The 15,782-nt window shown below is 46.9% G+C and overlaps 1 protein-coding gene and 2 pseudogenes across 1 annotated transcript; all 3 read left to right on the forward strand.

The window, feature by feature from the left end:
• The first annotated feature begins 3,057 nt into the window (after nt 1-3,057).
• LOC102699345 lies at nt 3,058-5,658 on the forward strand (annotated as a pseudogene).
• A 2,143-nt stretch (nt 5,659-7,801) lies between these two features.
• Nucleotides 7,802-10,102, forward strand: LOC102699627 (L-type lectin-domain containing receptor kinase SIT2-like). Its single transcript, XM_040528211.1, has one exon. It carries the CDS (start codon nt 7,814-7,816, stop codon nt 9,899-9,901), a length of 2,088 nt encoding a protein of 695 aa, XP_040384145.1. The 5' UTR covers nt 7,802-7,813; the 3' UTR covers nt 9,902-10,102.
• A 3,462-nt stretch (nt 10,103-13,564) lies between these two features.
• Nucleotides 13,565-15,719, forward strand: LOC102699901 (annotated as a pseudogene).
• Nucleotides 15,720-15,782: the final 63 nt, after the last annotated feature.

The raw sequence follows: 15,782 nt of genomic DNA on the forward strand, positions 1-15,782 counted from the left end.
AACGGGGCTTTTAACTTTTTGCCACCTTTACGGATTTTCATAACAAATTTATCACTGAACCTATCTATTATAGACTCATAAGAGCCTATATGTCATAGACAGTGAGTGACAAATTTGTTTTGGCCGCTGTAAGAGTGGCAAAAAGTTAAATTTCTTGACTGGAACTTTTGCATAGCTTATTGTAGAACCAGTCGTGTTAAAAAGTAACTATAGAACATGGCGTAAATTTACCATTGGAGTTGGCTTAAATTTACCATTGGAGTTGAGCTGAGATCCCTACTGGTTAAATAACCTCCGTGATGCTGGTATCAAACAGGAAGCGATGATTAAACGGTATATTTGTAAATAAAAATGTGTGAATAATTTTTTATATATACGTGTTCTTGGCTAACTAAATGCCAACACTAAAAAAACAAACTATAATATAAACATAAAATTAAGTTTAAAAATTTAAATTTTGTCTTATGAGCATAAGAAAAATGAACAGATTAGATCGTAAGACTTTCTCATTGTGCGCTAAAAATATGCTAGGGTCCGTTTACATGATAGATTTACAGAATCCTCCGGTACATACTGACTATAACATCATGCCTCTAAATTTATATTGGTCCATTTTCGAATACCATAACATTTACACTTTCGTTATCGATGTCATAATCAGAGCACCAATAAATCAGTTCTCAACCACCTAAACTTCTAAAGCAATACTAAATCATCACGAGACAAGCACTTCTAAGCAACATGGTTTAAACCATACTACTATTACTACGTAAGCCTTAAGCGAGCTAGGGTGATATATTATTCTTCAAAGAGTTTTCAATCAGAGTCGATCTCTCATATATTTTGGGTTGCCGACTTGCGGGCTAGCAGCGACACGGGCCGGCAACTGATCGACGCGCGAGCTGAGTGCGCGGGCAGTGTGGCCGTGATGTCAACACAGCACGAACCCGTTTCGTCGGAATGGAGTGGGGGAGGTTCACCTAGCTCTTCTCGCTAACGGGAGTGCGGAAAATGTTTGGTTACTATTTGTTTTTTTATTTGATGCTATTGTTTTTCTCTTCGTTTGATTAGTTATTTTATTTAAAAACTTCATATAAATAAGCAAATTTATAATTCAGCTTAAAGTGTCTTTAGTAATAGATAAAATTATAACAAAAATAACTAATTGTGTGAAATTTTTCAATAAAAATGTGGAATTATAAGTCAACTTAAAGTGTCTTTAGTAATAGATAAAATTATAAAAAATAATTAGTTATGTAAAATTTTTCAATAAGACAAATATTTAAATGTATAGTCCCCACCTTTCTTTTTTCTCGTGGAGAGAGCGACCCCTGGCCTGCACTAGATCGACCTGACAGACGATGGTGAGTGACTGATGGTCTGATGCTGAGCTAACTGTTAATTCTTCAGTGGAGTAACATGCCTATATCAGTCTAGTAGTATTGAACAAATCCGAACTTGCTGTACATTTTTGTTGTTGTTCAAGTGCAAGTGTGACGGACCGTTTGGAGTTTATTGATGGTTGAGTTGCTTCGTACCAAAGCAATATCAACGTTATCACTCCCTGTGCTGCAACCTCTTATTTTAAGGAGGAAAAAAAACTCGGCCGGAAGGTCTGAAACGCCACTTATGATATTTTTTTTCTGTAGCAAAGTATCAATTTCCGTGTGTGTGTTTTTTCTCTCTTTTTTTAACGGTTAGTGTTACGCTGTCCAACCAGATATCCGAATTCAATCCAATATTTTTGTACGTTTTAATTCCTCCCAAGAATCGTGGCCAGATAGTAGACGGGCAGTGCTTCCCGGTCCATCACGATCTGTCTCTCGCAGCCTACCTTGACTTTTACTCGAATGCGTCCATGCATGGACTCTCTCTCTCTCTCTCTCTCTCTCTCTCTCTCTCTCTCTCTCACAATCCAGCTAGTCAGCAGCGAAAGAGATGGATGGATGGATCGATGCAGGACTCCTTACGAGCGTTCTTTCTATCTACTATTATCTAAAAATAGTCAAGTTATTAATGACTGGACGAAACCAACAAATAACCCTTTATGTGCGAAATTATAGAAGATCCCCTTTAAGATCAAACAATTCCATCGAATTGAGTATGACTGTATGTGTGATAGCATTGAGATCGCAATGTGAAATGGCATGCATGGGAACGGGTTCAATTCGAGGGATAAGCTCCTGTGCCGACTTCTCCATCTGTGACTAGTTAGGTGATTGAAGTATTAAAAATGGTAGGGGTGATTGAGTTGAAACGCTATGGATCGCTCAACGCACGTGTGTTTCCCTGGAAGCCATAGCCATGCATGCAGAATGCCTACTCCCGGAGCGTCAAAATTTCCAGTCCTGAGTACGTCCTGACCGACGAGAACAGAGAGATTTGCCTGGTCATGAATTCATCTTCGAACACGCATCAGTTTAACTTTGTTGTGTGAAATTGAAGTCATGCGATTTTCGCAAAATCATCAATAGTTGGTGTCGGGTTTCTTTCTCGAAAAAAAAAGAAAAAAGAAAACCCACTTTTTTTGGTGGGATTTTTAGTACTCCCTCCGTATTTTTAGGTATGATATCGTTGACTTTTAGAATTACGTTTGATCATTCATCTTATTCAAAATTTATATCAAATATACAGAATTATAATGTATACTTAAAGTTTATATAATAATAAATTATATTATAATAAAATAATTATATAATTTTTTTAATAAAACGGATGATCAAAGTCAACGGCGTTATGAGGAAGTACCACTGGTACCGGGGGCCCTGCGCGACGCGCCCGTCCGCTTCCCCGCGGATTTTCGACAGCTCCGGGCGGGGCGCGCGTGCGCCCGGTAGCCCGCTTGTTGGACGGCCTTCTCGCTTCTCATCGCCCGCCCCGTACGCCGCCGGTTTCGGGGTCGTGTGATGGCTGCGTGATCGGTGAATGGGACCGAGCCGATCGCGCTGACGATGCGGACGTGACGAGGCCGAGGCCGAGCTCGCTTGCGCGCCGTGGCACGCAACCGGCCTCCTGCGCTGCGCTGCCGCCCGCCCAGAGCGTATCGGTGTTGCCGTGATGGGCGGCTGCATCATGGCATGGCATGGCCGCTGGCTAGGTTCGCGGAACGCCGGCGCGCGGGCGTGCGTGCGTGCGTGGATGGGTGGGCATGGGCGGCACGTGGAGAGCGGACGGGGGAGTTGTGGAGTGGAGTGCGCCTCGTCTCGTGATGCAGGCGGGTTTTTCAAGAAATGGGAATCGGGCCTTGTGTTAGTACATGGGCCAGATTGCTCACTACTCGTTAGGATGGGCTTACAAGATCTCAGGCCTATTCGAAAACTACCTGGCCCACTGGCATGAATGGGTTGGGATTTGAGGACGGTGCAAACAAAGGGGCTCAATCAGCCCACTGTACGCGAAGCCTACGCAGTGGTCTCCGGGCCTAAATGTCGTCCCACTAACGTCGTTTGATTTGATCGTATTAGATCCTTGATCGCAACGTATTTCATGTAACATTCTGAACCGCTGCTAAGTCATCTTCATCAGCCTGATTGAAACTCATGCATAATTATGTCCGCTATCTAGAGCAATATTGACGTTTCCCCACAATACATATTTTACTCGGTTATCTATACTCCTTTAAAGAGTCTGTCACCCCACATACTCCCATTATTACCCATTGCACTTTGGTGACTGTTGGTGCACCATTTTTGTCACAAAGATTGGCGCCAGAGGATTCCGCAACAGTGAAGTTTGAAACATGGGACACGGCTAGAACCCAGAATAAAAATTACCGGACGTTCTTTACATGTCATAACATATATAATATTTTTATTTTTAACTAATAATATGATTAATATAGATTATAACAACTAAATATTAGAATCCTACCCAATGTCATCTGACCCCGAGTAAATGTACATAGGAACGCCCCTGCTACTAGGGGTGGGTGTTCAGTTTCCTCGGATATTTGGTGCAGTTTCTTCGGTTTTCCAAAATATCGGTTCTCGATAAAACTAAGCCGAGATGTTTATAGTGAAAACAATAAACCGCGCCGAATAAACTGAACTTATTCGATTTGGATGATGCCCCCTTTGATTCAAAGGAAATTCATAGGAATTTTAGAGTATTTCATTTCTATAGGAATTTTTACTACAAAGCCCTTTGAATCAAAGGAATTAACCTTATGAAATCCTATGAAATTCCTATGAAATGCCTCCCATACAAGTTTTGGAATAAATTTAACAAGAGGGAAAACATCTTCAACAAAATCATTTGAGTCTTTATCTCTTGTCAAATTTCTTTGTTTTTCATGTGCTCCAATCAAACGGCTATTCCTACATTTTTCTTGTGTTTTGCAATCCTCTGTTTTACATTTACATTTCTATCAGAATCTTATGTTTTTTCTATTTCTTTGTTTTTTATTCATGTGATTCAAAGCGCCCTTATTCGCTTTACCAGAGTAAGCCAAAAGGTAGCATAGCAACATATTGGGCCACGGTGGTAGTCAGATGGGCTGGATACGTTGTTTGCAAGCATTTTGTTGCATATTTTGTACATAGAAGTCATGAGAACTGGTGAACTGTCAGGTATGCTGCACTGGCACCTCTTACTACTATTGGGGAGCTGGTGCTGCAATTGCTGTGTACGACATAACAAGTCCAGAATCGTTTAACAAAGCTCAATATATATTCTTCTCCTATCTGCTCTGTTGTACTTATCGGTTGTGTTTATGGACTGCTTTAAGTGCATGGATGAACAAGTTAATAAATTTTCTCAAGGCTTTTGTAATCTACATTTGTAGAATTTGTGGTTAGATTTGTTTGTTTGTACTGCCTTCGTTTCACAATACAAGATTTTCTAGCATTCGTCAGCTTCATATGGACGTTAATGAATTAGACATATATACAAATAATATATATTGATTAATAGATGAATCTAAGTATAGCCAAAATGCCTTATGATATGAAACAGAGAGAGTAATTGTATTTTACCATAGCATGTTGGGAATACTTCAAAAAGACACTGTTAGTTTAGAATGTTGGTATAATTGGGGAACTCGTTTCATTGTCTGTCATTATATTTTGTGCCCTTTCCAACCCTTCCTTTTATGGTAGTGTTTAGTATGAATGCACTTGTAAACAATGAAATGTGTGTTGACCACGGTCAACATTTGGCTTCAACAAATTATGTTAGTTCTGCGAGCAGCAGCATGGCAAATGCAGAGGCTAACTGTTGTTACTTGCCTACTTTAGCATGAATTTTACAGCCTTTATTGGCCAGTATGAGCTGTGGGTTATATTTTTTTTCTCTGATCAAAAGTATATGAAGACGATATTTCCTGTTTTTGTATGAGGAAAAATGGAAAATGCAGCTTCGTCACAATTTGCCTTTTACATTCTTCAGGAACTTCAGAAACACGGCAGTCCAGATATGATCATGGCTTTGGTTGGAAACAAGGCTGATCTACATGACAATCGCGGTGTATCCTCTCAGGTGTGCATATATTTCTGAGAGAACATGTTGCACTGTTAATTTGGGATTAGATGAAGTTACTTTTAGGAAATTTTTGACTGTATCCTATGGTTCTGATCTCTGAAGGATGCACAAGAGTATGCAGAAATGAACAACATGTTTTTCATGGAGACATCAGCGAAAACGGCAGATAACATAAACTAACTATCCGAGGCATGTATGAGGATTCAGGAATATCTTGAATTCAGTTTAGATTGAAGAGAAATTAAGAAGCCTCGTAGCATCAACCATGAATAACTTTTTCCAGTTTTCCATTCTTGTGGTTTAACCTACAGAGATATTTGGGAAACCATCTTAACATGTTGTATTATAATGGCATTGCAAAGAGGTTGCCCAGGTCAGCACCATTCTGATTGGTAACTGGCCCATGAAACAGGCTGGCCACTGTGTAATGTACAATAGCAGTAAAAGCTTGAGCCTTGTGGCAGATGTAACATGCCAGTTCAAGCTCTGTATGCACATTGATTGGAAATGCAACAAACTGCCATGTTAAGCTTGTCTGTTTTGATCCTTGCTGCACCCTGTTTCCAGCTTGGCAAGTTAAATGAGCTGAGGGCTGTTCTGAAGTATCAGCTTGGCAGTGTATTAGAGCAAGTATAAAGCAAGTATAATAGCATGCTATAGGCTAGCTAAATACTGGTGTGGAGGAGAGAGAAGCATGTTGTAAATTTATAGTCAGCTTGGGCAGAAGAACCAAAAAACTCTATGAGAGACACGTGGACTCTGTAGTAATGATAAATAGCTAACTATTATATGAATGGGATAAAAGAAAACTTGTTGGCTATATTATTAGCATTGCTCTTACGTATGGACACTCATTAGCAGCGATACTGGTTGAGAAGCTCACTTTGAACATCTTGTGAAATTGTTGCATTCCAAATGGAAAAAATTCTGAAACCCAGTGTTTAAATAGTGAGAAAGTTCCTTAATCAGTGGTGGCTCATGGCATTTCCATCTGATCAATGCACTTTAAGGCTGCCCCAAAGCACACACATGTATCATCAATGCTTCGTTTTGTTCTTCGGCCTTGACTTGAGGCCCTGTTTAGTTTAACTTTTTCCAAAAACATTACGTTGAATCTTTATACATCTAAATAAAGTATTAAATATACATGAACATTAAAACTAATTACACAGTTATGAGGGAAATTATGAGACGAATCTTTTGAGTCTAATTAGGACATGATTAGCCATAAGTACTACAGTAACCAACATGTGCTAATGATGGATTAATTAGACTCAAAAGATTCGTCTCGTGGTTTTCAGGCAGAATCTAAAATTTTTTTCATTCGTGTCCGAAAACTCTTTCCGACATCCGGTTAAACGTTCGATGCAATGTTTTTGCCAAAAAATTTTGCAATCTAAACATCACCTGAATGCTTCAACAGGTTCTCGAATTCCAACGCTGGCCATGTGCAATTAAATAGCACTCCACAGAAAGAATCGTAAGGATTAGGACATCTCATGGCCATCCTAATAATCAACCGGGAATTTTCGTCTGTCCTTCCTGGCTTTGGATTTTTCTCTGTGCCAGTTAGTGGTGACTCAGTTGACCTGCTGCCTACCTCCAGTAGTATCCTATTATAGCCCCTAATCTTTTTCGTTATTATGCTTATAAGTTAAAATTTAAATTTTTAACTTTAAAATTAGAGTTAAATTTAGGTTTTTCGCCGAAGTTTCTTTTTTAGCCTTAATTTTTAGATCGCTAAGTATACATATATAAAAGTTTTATCCATAAACTATTTTTTTATTAATATATCATTTGAGTATTTTCATAAAAAAGCTAAAAAATCACACCCTATAATTAAAGAATAAATATCATATATATATATATATACACACACATACATATGAAAATTAGATGCTATAACCATGTGCAATTGCTTCCTTCATGTTTACTGTGAATCTCTCTCTAATATATGTCACTCCAGCAAAGATTTAGGAGTTCAGACAAGTATATGTTAGATAAAAAAGACGCTGGTTTGGCGTCACACACACATCTGCGTTTGACTTTCTACTGAAGAATGAGAAGAGAAACAGAGAAAATGTTTCTCTTTTATGTGATGATAAGGTAGGAAAAGATCAAGAAATGGACAAGCGATAGAAAACTTGGAATAGATATACTTATAGTTTTCTACTACTAATCAAAACTTGGAAAAGGTTTACATGGTTGGTTGCTTGCTTAACCAAATACCTAATCAGAAACATGCTGGTAGTCTCCTACCTACCTAGAATTGCTTAGGACACATCAGCTGCTCTGCATTTCTTCAGGTTGCCATCCCTTGATGATTCATCCATCCATGCATCTCAAGCTCGAATCCTTCGTCTCCTTCCTTGCGCTGTTGGTGCTTTTCCACGTTCTGGTTGGCCTCAGCCATGCGGCGGCGGCGGTGGCTGCCGGTGGTGGTGATCAGTTCATGTATGAGGGGTTCGCCGGCGCGTGGCTCGACCTCGACGGCATGGCCGTGGTCGAGCCGGACGGCAAGCTCATGCTGACCAACGTCACGTCCCAGATGAAGGGCCACGCGTTCCACCCGGCGCCGCTCCGCTTCCATGCGCCGGCGAACGGCACCGCCGCGGTGAGGTCGTTCTCGACAGCCTTCGTGTTCGCCATCGCGGCGGACTATGTCACGGTGAGCGGCAACGGGCTTGCCTTCTTCGTCGCGCCGAGCAAGAACCTGTCCACGGCGTCGCCGAGCCAGTTCTTGGGCCTCTTCAACAGCGAGAACAACGGCAACGCGAGCAACCGCATCTTCGCCGTCGAGCTCGACACCATCCTCAACCCGGAGTTCCGGGACATCAACAGCAACCACGTCGGCGTCGACGTGAACGGCCTGGTGTCCGTCGCCTCCAAGCCCGCCGGCTACTACGCCGACGACGACGCCGGCGCGTTCAAGAACCTGACCCTCTTCAGCGGCGACGCCATGCAGGTCTGGGTGGACTACGACGGCCGCTCCACGGTGGTGAACGTGACGCTGGCGCCCGTCGAGGTGCCCAAGCCGAGTAAGCCCCTCATCTCCGTCGCCGTTGACCTCTCCCCGGTGGTGAACGGCACGGCGTACGTCGGGCTCTCTTCGTCGACGGGGCCCTTCCACACGCGCCATTACGTGCTCGGCTGGAGCTTTGCCATGGACGGGCCAGCGCCGCCGCTCAACTACGCGAATCTCCCCAAGCTGCCGCGCGTGAGCGCCAAGCGGCGGTCCAAGGTGCTCGACGTGCTCGCGCCGGTGGCCACGCCTCTCCTCGCGCTCGCGGTGGTAGCCGGCGTCTCCTTCCTCGTATGGCGGCGGATCCGGTACGCCGAGCTCCGGGAGGACTGGGAGGTGGAGTTCGGCCCGCACCGGTTTGCGTACAAGGACCTGTTCGTCGCCACCAGCGGCTTCGACGGCAAGCGGCTGCTCGGCGTCGGCGGATTCGGCCGAGTGTACAGGGGCGTGCTCCCGGCGTCCGGGACGGAGGTCGCCGTGAAGATCGTGTCGCACGACGCGAAGCAGGGGATGAGGCAGTTCGTCGCGGAGGTCGTCAGCATCGGCCGCCTCCGCCACCGCAACGTCGTGCCGCTGCTCGGCTACTGCCGCCGTCGAGGCGAGCTCCTGCTGGTCTACGACTACATGCCGAACGGCAGCCTCGACCGGTGGCTGCACGACGAGGGCGCGCCGCCGCTCAGCTGGGCGCAGCGGCTGCACGCCATTCGGGGCGTCGCCGCCGGGTTGCTCTACCTCCACGAGGACTGGGAGCAGGTGGTCGTCCACCGCGACGTCAAGGCGAGCAACGTGCTCCTCGACGGCGAGATGAACGCGCGGCTCGGAGACTTCGGGCTGGCTAGGCTGTACGACCGCGGCGCCGACCCGCAGACGACGCGGGTGGTGGGCACCATGGGGTACCTCGCGCCGGAGCTCGCGCACACGCGGCGTGTCACGCCGGCGACCGACGTGTTCGCGTTTGGGTCGTTCGTCCTGGAGGCCGCATGCGGCCGGCGTCCCATCGAGCACCGCTCCGCTGCCGCCGCCGCCGCCGCAGCCGCCTACGACGACGACGGCCAGTTCGTGCTTGCGGACTGGGTGCTCGACCGGTGGCACAAGGGTGACATCGCCGCCGCGGCGGACGCGCGGCTGTGCGGCGACTACGACCCCAACGAGGCGGCGCTGGTGCTCAAGCTAGGACTCCTTTGCTCCCACCCCGTGGCCGCCGAGAGGCCGTCGATGCGGCAGGTGGTGCAGTTCCTCGACGGCGACGTGGCGCTGCCGGAGCCGGAGCCCACGTACCGGAGCTTCACCACGCTGGCCATGATGCAGAACGCCGACGGCTTCGACTCCTGCGCCGTGTCGTATCCGTCGACGTCGACGAGCATCGACGGCGCGCCCTCCGTCCTCTCCGGAGGAAGGTGACCGATCAAGCCATCAAGGACGCATCTTCATCCCTGACACCAACGCTGACCCTCCTTAGAATTTTAGAACAAGTTACACACATTTGGAACACAGAAATTTCATATACTAGTTTATAGATTATTCGAAGCATACTCATTCAGAAAGCAATATTCTAATCAGAATGTTAGAGCTTACAGACGATTTCCGCCCAGTCTTCTAGCTTTGGACATTTGAATTTTCAATCTTAAATTTTGAGTTGAGTTTAAGATTTTTTATCAAATTTATTTTTTAGCTTTGGTTTTTAGATCGCTACAAACACAAATATAAAATTTTTATTTATAAATTATTTTTTGTTTACAAATATTTCGTTTGCCTCTTTCTTTTTACAACCCAAAGATGACCCCTTCGTGTAATTTTTGTTCGAAATTCCATCTACTCCGTAGATCTATAGCGATGTTAATTGGAAAAGGATGGACTCCACCAGCTGGAGATCGTGTGACTACCTTTCGAGTTCGGCTCAAGTGTGTGACAATGGTTGCTGGTTCGAATGTGGTGAGGTAAAAGTGTTTAAAAAGAACATAGGCAAAAACAACTATACAAGTTCAGGCCTTGCAAAGATATTACTCTACCGCTGTATTTTTATGATTTAGTAGATTATGAGTTAAGGAGCTTAAGCTTCGAACTCCTTGGTGTTTATGGAACTGGTTGAGTTTGGGTCCTCTGGATCCTCTTTCTTGGTTCGGATCGGTCTCTTTCTTGTTGAGCTAGGTTCTCCTTTTACAGTGTTAATAGGACACAACATGCATCGGAAGGAGCGTGGCTACTGGAGAATTTTTTATCTTTTGAACTTTTTAATAAATAATATTATCACTAAACCTCAAAAGGAGTGTGGCTGCCGGTTTGGGGAGTAGGTGGCAGCGTCTTGGGTAATAGCGGCTTGCTGACGACGTGGAGGAGAAAGCAACGTCCTGTGCTACAAGTGTTGGGAGGAGGCAGCAACATCATGGGCGACTACAACCTGGCAACAATGTAGAGGAGGTATTGTGTGAGAAGATACGGAGGTGGAGGAGGATGTGGCGTTTTGCACCGCCACGCCGGCACGGAGGGGAGACGGTGACAATTGTCGTGCGGGAGGAGGCGGCGACCGTGCCAGCATAGAGGGGAGGCGGCAGTGGGAGATGGAGGGAGTTAGCCAATTAGGAAAAGGGTTTTAGTGGACTTAGGCCGTTGGGTATTTAGGCAAGTAAGTTAGACTTTGGGGCCCTGTGAGTTTCTCGCGGGGGCTTCATATCTCTGCCTCGTCCATGAAATTTATTAGAGTCATGTCTCCGGTTCCCCGTGGGTTGAAGATATGTCATGTCCCCATCCCCGCCGAGGCCTCGGCCCCATCGAGAGAATTGCCAATCCTATATAGAAGGTAGAGAATATGTGGATCTTAGGCTGAGATCATCTGCATTAATGTAGACTTGCACTGTATAGGTGAGACCATAGTGTCTCAAGTATTGTTTAGGACATGTTCTTCTCCTCCATAAGTTAACTTATCCGTCTCGTTTTTCACGCGCACGCTTCTCGAACTGCAAAACGATATATTTTTTGCAAAAATTTTCTATAGAAAGTTGTTTTAAAAAATCATATTATTTTATTTTATATTTTTTAATAATTTATAATTAATTAATCATGTACTAATCTATTACTACATTTTTCGTGCCATACATAAGTTCACTAACGTGCCTTGGCCGAACGCGGCCTTAGTCCTGTAGCGATTATAGCACTTGATCTAAACCGCTCGGTTAATAGAACGGTAAAAAATAGCCCAAGTATTGTGTATCGTAGCTCTTTGCAGGAGAGATATGCTACTCAGATGATCTCGATTCATGGATCTTGAGCTAGGATCCTCTGCAGTAGCATGTACTACTGTAGAGGTGAACAATATAGTGAATTTACACTAGCTTTTAACCGTTGGATCAGATCTGATCGCTACAGTACTGCTACGGTGATTGTACGTACCCAAGGCACTGTGGCTACAGTACTAAATCACTGTTTATGAAATTTTTTTACTACGTCACTCACGTTAACAGTGATCCTCTGCTGTAATGTAGAGGATCCGAACCCGTGGCTCTTAGATCGATCAGTAGTGCTCACATAAAATCCACTCACTTCACATTTCACGCTCAGTGACGTGTACCGGCACTGTGCCTCAGTAATGGTCACGGAGAATTGGCATTTGGGTCAACAATTTTGGTCATGGTCCAATCAACCCACCGCTTTATTATTACTACTACTTGGACTAGCAGGAGTATTAATTTTCTGTCCCAACATTGCAATGCTGGCAATGCAATTTGCAGCTACTAAAGAGAAGGTTGTATAGTATCTCTGTCCTCTTGCTGTGTGTTTTGCCCCTAAAAAGAAGGCAAAACAACAGTGATTTCTCCCGTTCTTTGTTCAAGGTCCAACCTCCTAGGCCCACATTGCAGCTGTTTTTATTGACCAAATTTTGTGAGTTTTAGCGAGTAGAACATCACATCAATCGTCTTAGATTAGCGGTCCGTTCGTTCAGATTTGAGAATAAAAAAGTCGCATCAATCGTCATAGACAGCGCTGTTTTGGCGTATGAGTTCGGATTTTCTAGGAAAATAAACGGTACTAAAACTTCTTCGTTTAATATAAGCGACTAAAAAGAACACCCTTATTTTTCGTGAGCATATTTTCTAAAATACTACTAAATAATACCACATATATATGGGGTAATATAAGTTTTAAAAAATCCAAAAAATCATTTTTAATCATGTGATGATGGCATGTTAGTTTTTAAGCTCTCGCCTCCATCTTTTCTCTTATGCTTATAAATCAAAATTTAAATTTTCAGGCTTCAATTTAAGATTAATTTTAAGGTTTTTTATCATAGCTTATTTTCCAGCTATAATTTTTAGATGGCTAAGAATACATATATACAATATTTATTTATAAATTATTTTTTGATGACACATGCGCTGACAGACAATCCCGCCTCCAATGGGTGCCTTAGGTCATGTTTAGTTCCCAAAATTTTCACCAAAAAACATCACATCAAATTTTAGACATCTAAATAGAGCATTAAATAAAGATAAAATGAAAAAATAATTGCACAGCTATGTGGAAAATCGTGAGACAAATCTTTTGAGTATAATTAGTCGATGATTAGCCATAAGTGCTGCAGTAGCTCATATGCGCTAATGATAGATTAATTAGGCTCAAAAGATTCAGCTTGCGGTTTCTAGGCAAGCTGTGGAATTCGTTTTTTCATTCATGTCCGAAAACCCTTTTCAACATCTGGTGAAACGTCTGATGTGACACCCAAAAATTTTGTTTCCCCAACTAAACACCCCTTCCGTTAGTGGACAGCACGACCGGGTTTGAAAACTAAAATTTAACGAAATTTGGTATTTGGTGGCAACATAAAGCTGGTACTACTACTAATCTCTCCAGCGGCATCGCGCGGCGCTCTCATCTGCAAGAGTGCAATGCAAACCGGACAGACAGTTTATTATTCGATTCAATTCAAATCCGTCGCCGTCGCACGCGTCTGTGGGCGACAAATCACGGCAGGTCGCTCTCATGGCGGCCTCTCCCCCTCTCTTTTCTCCTCCCTTTCTTGCAGTCGCAAGCTAGGAGCAGTAGCTGCTAGTGAGAGAAGAGAAGCATGGACACCTAGACCTACTCTCTTCTTGGCCTCTTGCGTGTGGGTTTAGCGATGGCTCCGCGGGTCAAATGGCGTGGGCAAAGTGGCCGCCGGTGGCGCGCCATGGTTTCTTTGCCGTGGCTGGTGCTGCTGCTTCTTGCCGTGGCCGTGGGCGTCGAGGCCGCCGGCGAGGAGTTCGTGTATGATGGGTTTGGTGGCGCGGCTCTGGCGCTGGACGGCATGGCCGCCGTGACGTCGGGGGGGCTGCTGCTGCTGACGAACGACACGGACATGAACAAGGGCCACGCGTTTCACCCGGAGCCGGTGAGGTTCAGCGGCGGCGGCGGCGGCGTGGTGTCGTCGTTCTCGACGACGTTCGTGTTCGCCATCGTGTCGGAGTTCCTCGACCTGAGCACCAGCGGCTTCGCGTTCCTGGTTGCGCCGAGCAGGGACCTGTCGGGGGCGATGCCGCAGCAGTACCTCGGGATGTTCAACGCCAGCAGCAACGGCGACCCCCGCAACCGGGTCTTCGCCGTCGAGTTCGACACCGTGCGCAATCCGGAGTTCGCGGACATCAACAACAACCACGTCGGCGTCGACGTCAACAGCCTCAACTCCTCGGCGGCCGCCACGGCGGGCTACTACGACGACGCCACGGCGGCGTTCCAGAACCTGAGCCTGATAAGCCGGCAGCCGATGCAGGTGTGGGTGGACTACGACGCCGCGGCGGCGGAGGTCACCGTGGCCATGGCCCCGGCGCGGTGGCCGCGGCCCAAGACGCCGCTCCTCACCACCAGGGTCAACCTCTCCACGGTCATCGCCGACGCGGCGTACGTCGGCTTCTCGTCGGCGTCCAGCATCGTCCTGTGCAAGCACTACGTCCTCAGCTGGAGCTTCCGCCTCGGCGGCGGCGCCGCCCCGGCGCTCGACTACGCCAAGCTGCCGAAGCTGCCCCGCATTGGCCCGAAGCCTCGGTCGAAGGCGCTCACCGTCGCGCTGCCGATAGCCACCACGGTGATCGTGCTCACCGCCGTCGCCGTCGGCTTCGTCCTCCTCCGCCAGCGGCTCAAGTACGCCGAGCTGCGCGAAGACTGGGAGGTGGAATTCGGGCCTCACCGGTTCGCGTTCAAGGACCTGTACGACGCCACCGGCGGGTTCAAGGACAAGCGGCTGCTCGGCGCCGGAGGATTCGGGAGCGTGTACAAGGGCGTGCTCCCCGGATCGCGAACCGAGGTCGCCGTGAAGAGGGTGTCCCATGAGTCGAGGCAAGGGATGAAGGAGTTCATCGCGGAGGTTGTCAGCATTGGCCGCATTCGGCACCGCAACCTGGTGCAATTGCTTGGGTATTGCCGGCGCAAAGGGGAGCTCCTGCTCGTCTACGATTACATGCCAAATGCCAAATGGTAGCCTCGATAGGTACCTATACGGGTGCGACGAGGAACAGGTCCTTGGTTGGGATCGAAGGATTTACATCATCAAAGGCGTCGCATCAGGTTTACTGTATATGCACGAGGAATGGGAGCAAGTTGTCATCCACCGAGATATCAAGGCGAGCAACGTGCTTCTTGATAGCGAGATGAACGGACGGCTTGGTGATTTCGGACTCGCAAGATTGTATGATCATGGCGCCGACCCGCAGACCACACATGTGGTCGGCACCATGGGATACCTGGCACCGGAAATGGTGCGTTCCGGCAAGGCGACCACTCTCTCTGACGTGTTCGCCTTCGGCGCGTTTCTCTTGGAGGTCACCTGCGGCAGGAGACCCATCGAGGAGGAGGAGGAGGTCGTCGCCGGCGCTGACGACGACGACCGCTTCGTGCTCGTGGACTGGGTGCTCGGGCACTGGCGCAAGGGCGCCATCACCGACGCGGTGGATGCCAAGCTCGGCGGCGACTACGACGCCGCGGAGGCGGACCTGGTGCTGCGGCTGGGGCTGACGTGCCTGCACCCGTCGCCGGCGGCGAGGCCGAGCATGCGGCAGGTGATGCAGTACCTCGACGGCAGCGCCCAGCTACCGGAGCTGCCCCCGACGTACGTGACGTTCAACATGCTCGCGGCCATGGACACGCACCAGAACGTCTTCGGCGCGTGGTCGGTCCGGCGGTCGTCGGCGATGAGCGTCGCCACCGTGTCTGACATCGGCCTCTCCGGCGGAAGATGACGTAACCCAGGTGCTCCACCTCATTAGGACTCCTCCAGCTGATTGACAGCAACTTGATGCTGGTAGGTATAGTAGCTAGG

Source organism: Oryza brachyantha, chromosome 10, assembly GCF_000231095.2.
Source record: "Oryza brachyantha chromosome 10, ObraRS2, whole genome shotgun sequence".
Lineage (NCBI taxonomy): Eukaryota > Viridiplantae > Streptophyta > Magnoliopsida > Poales > Poaceae > Oryza > Oryza brachyantha.

Excerpts from the sequence above, each read along its gene's own strand:
- LOC102699627 (XM_040528211.1), top strand. The coding sequence starts at position 7,814 with ATGCATCTCAAGCTCGAATCCTTCGTCTCCTTCCTTGCGCTGTTGGTG.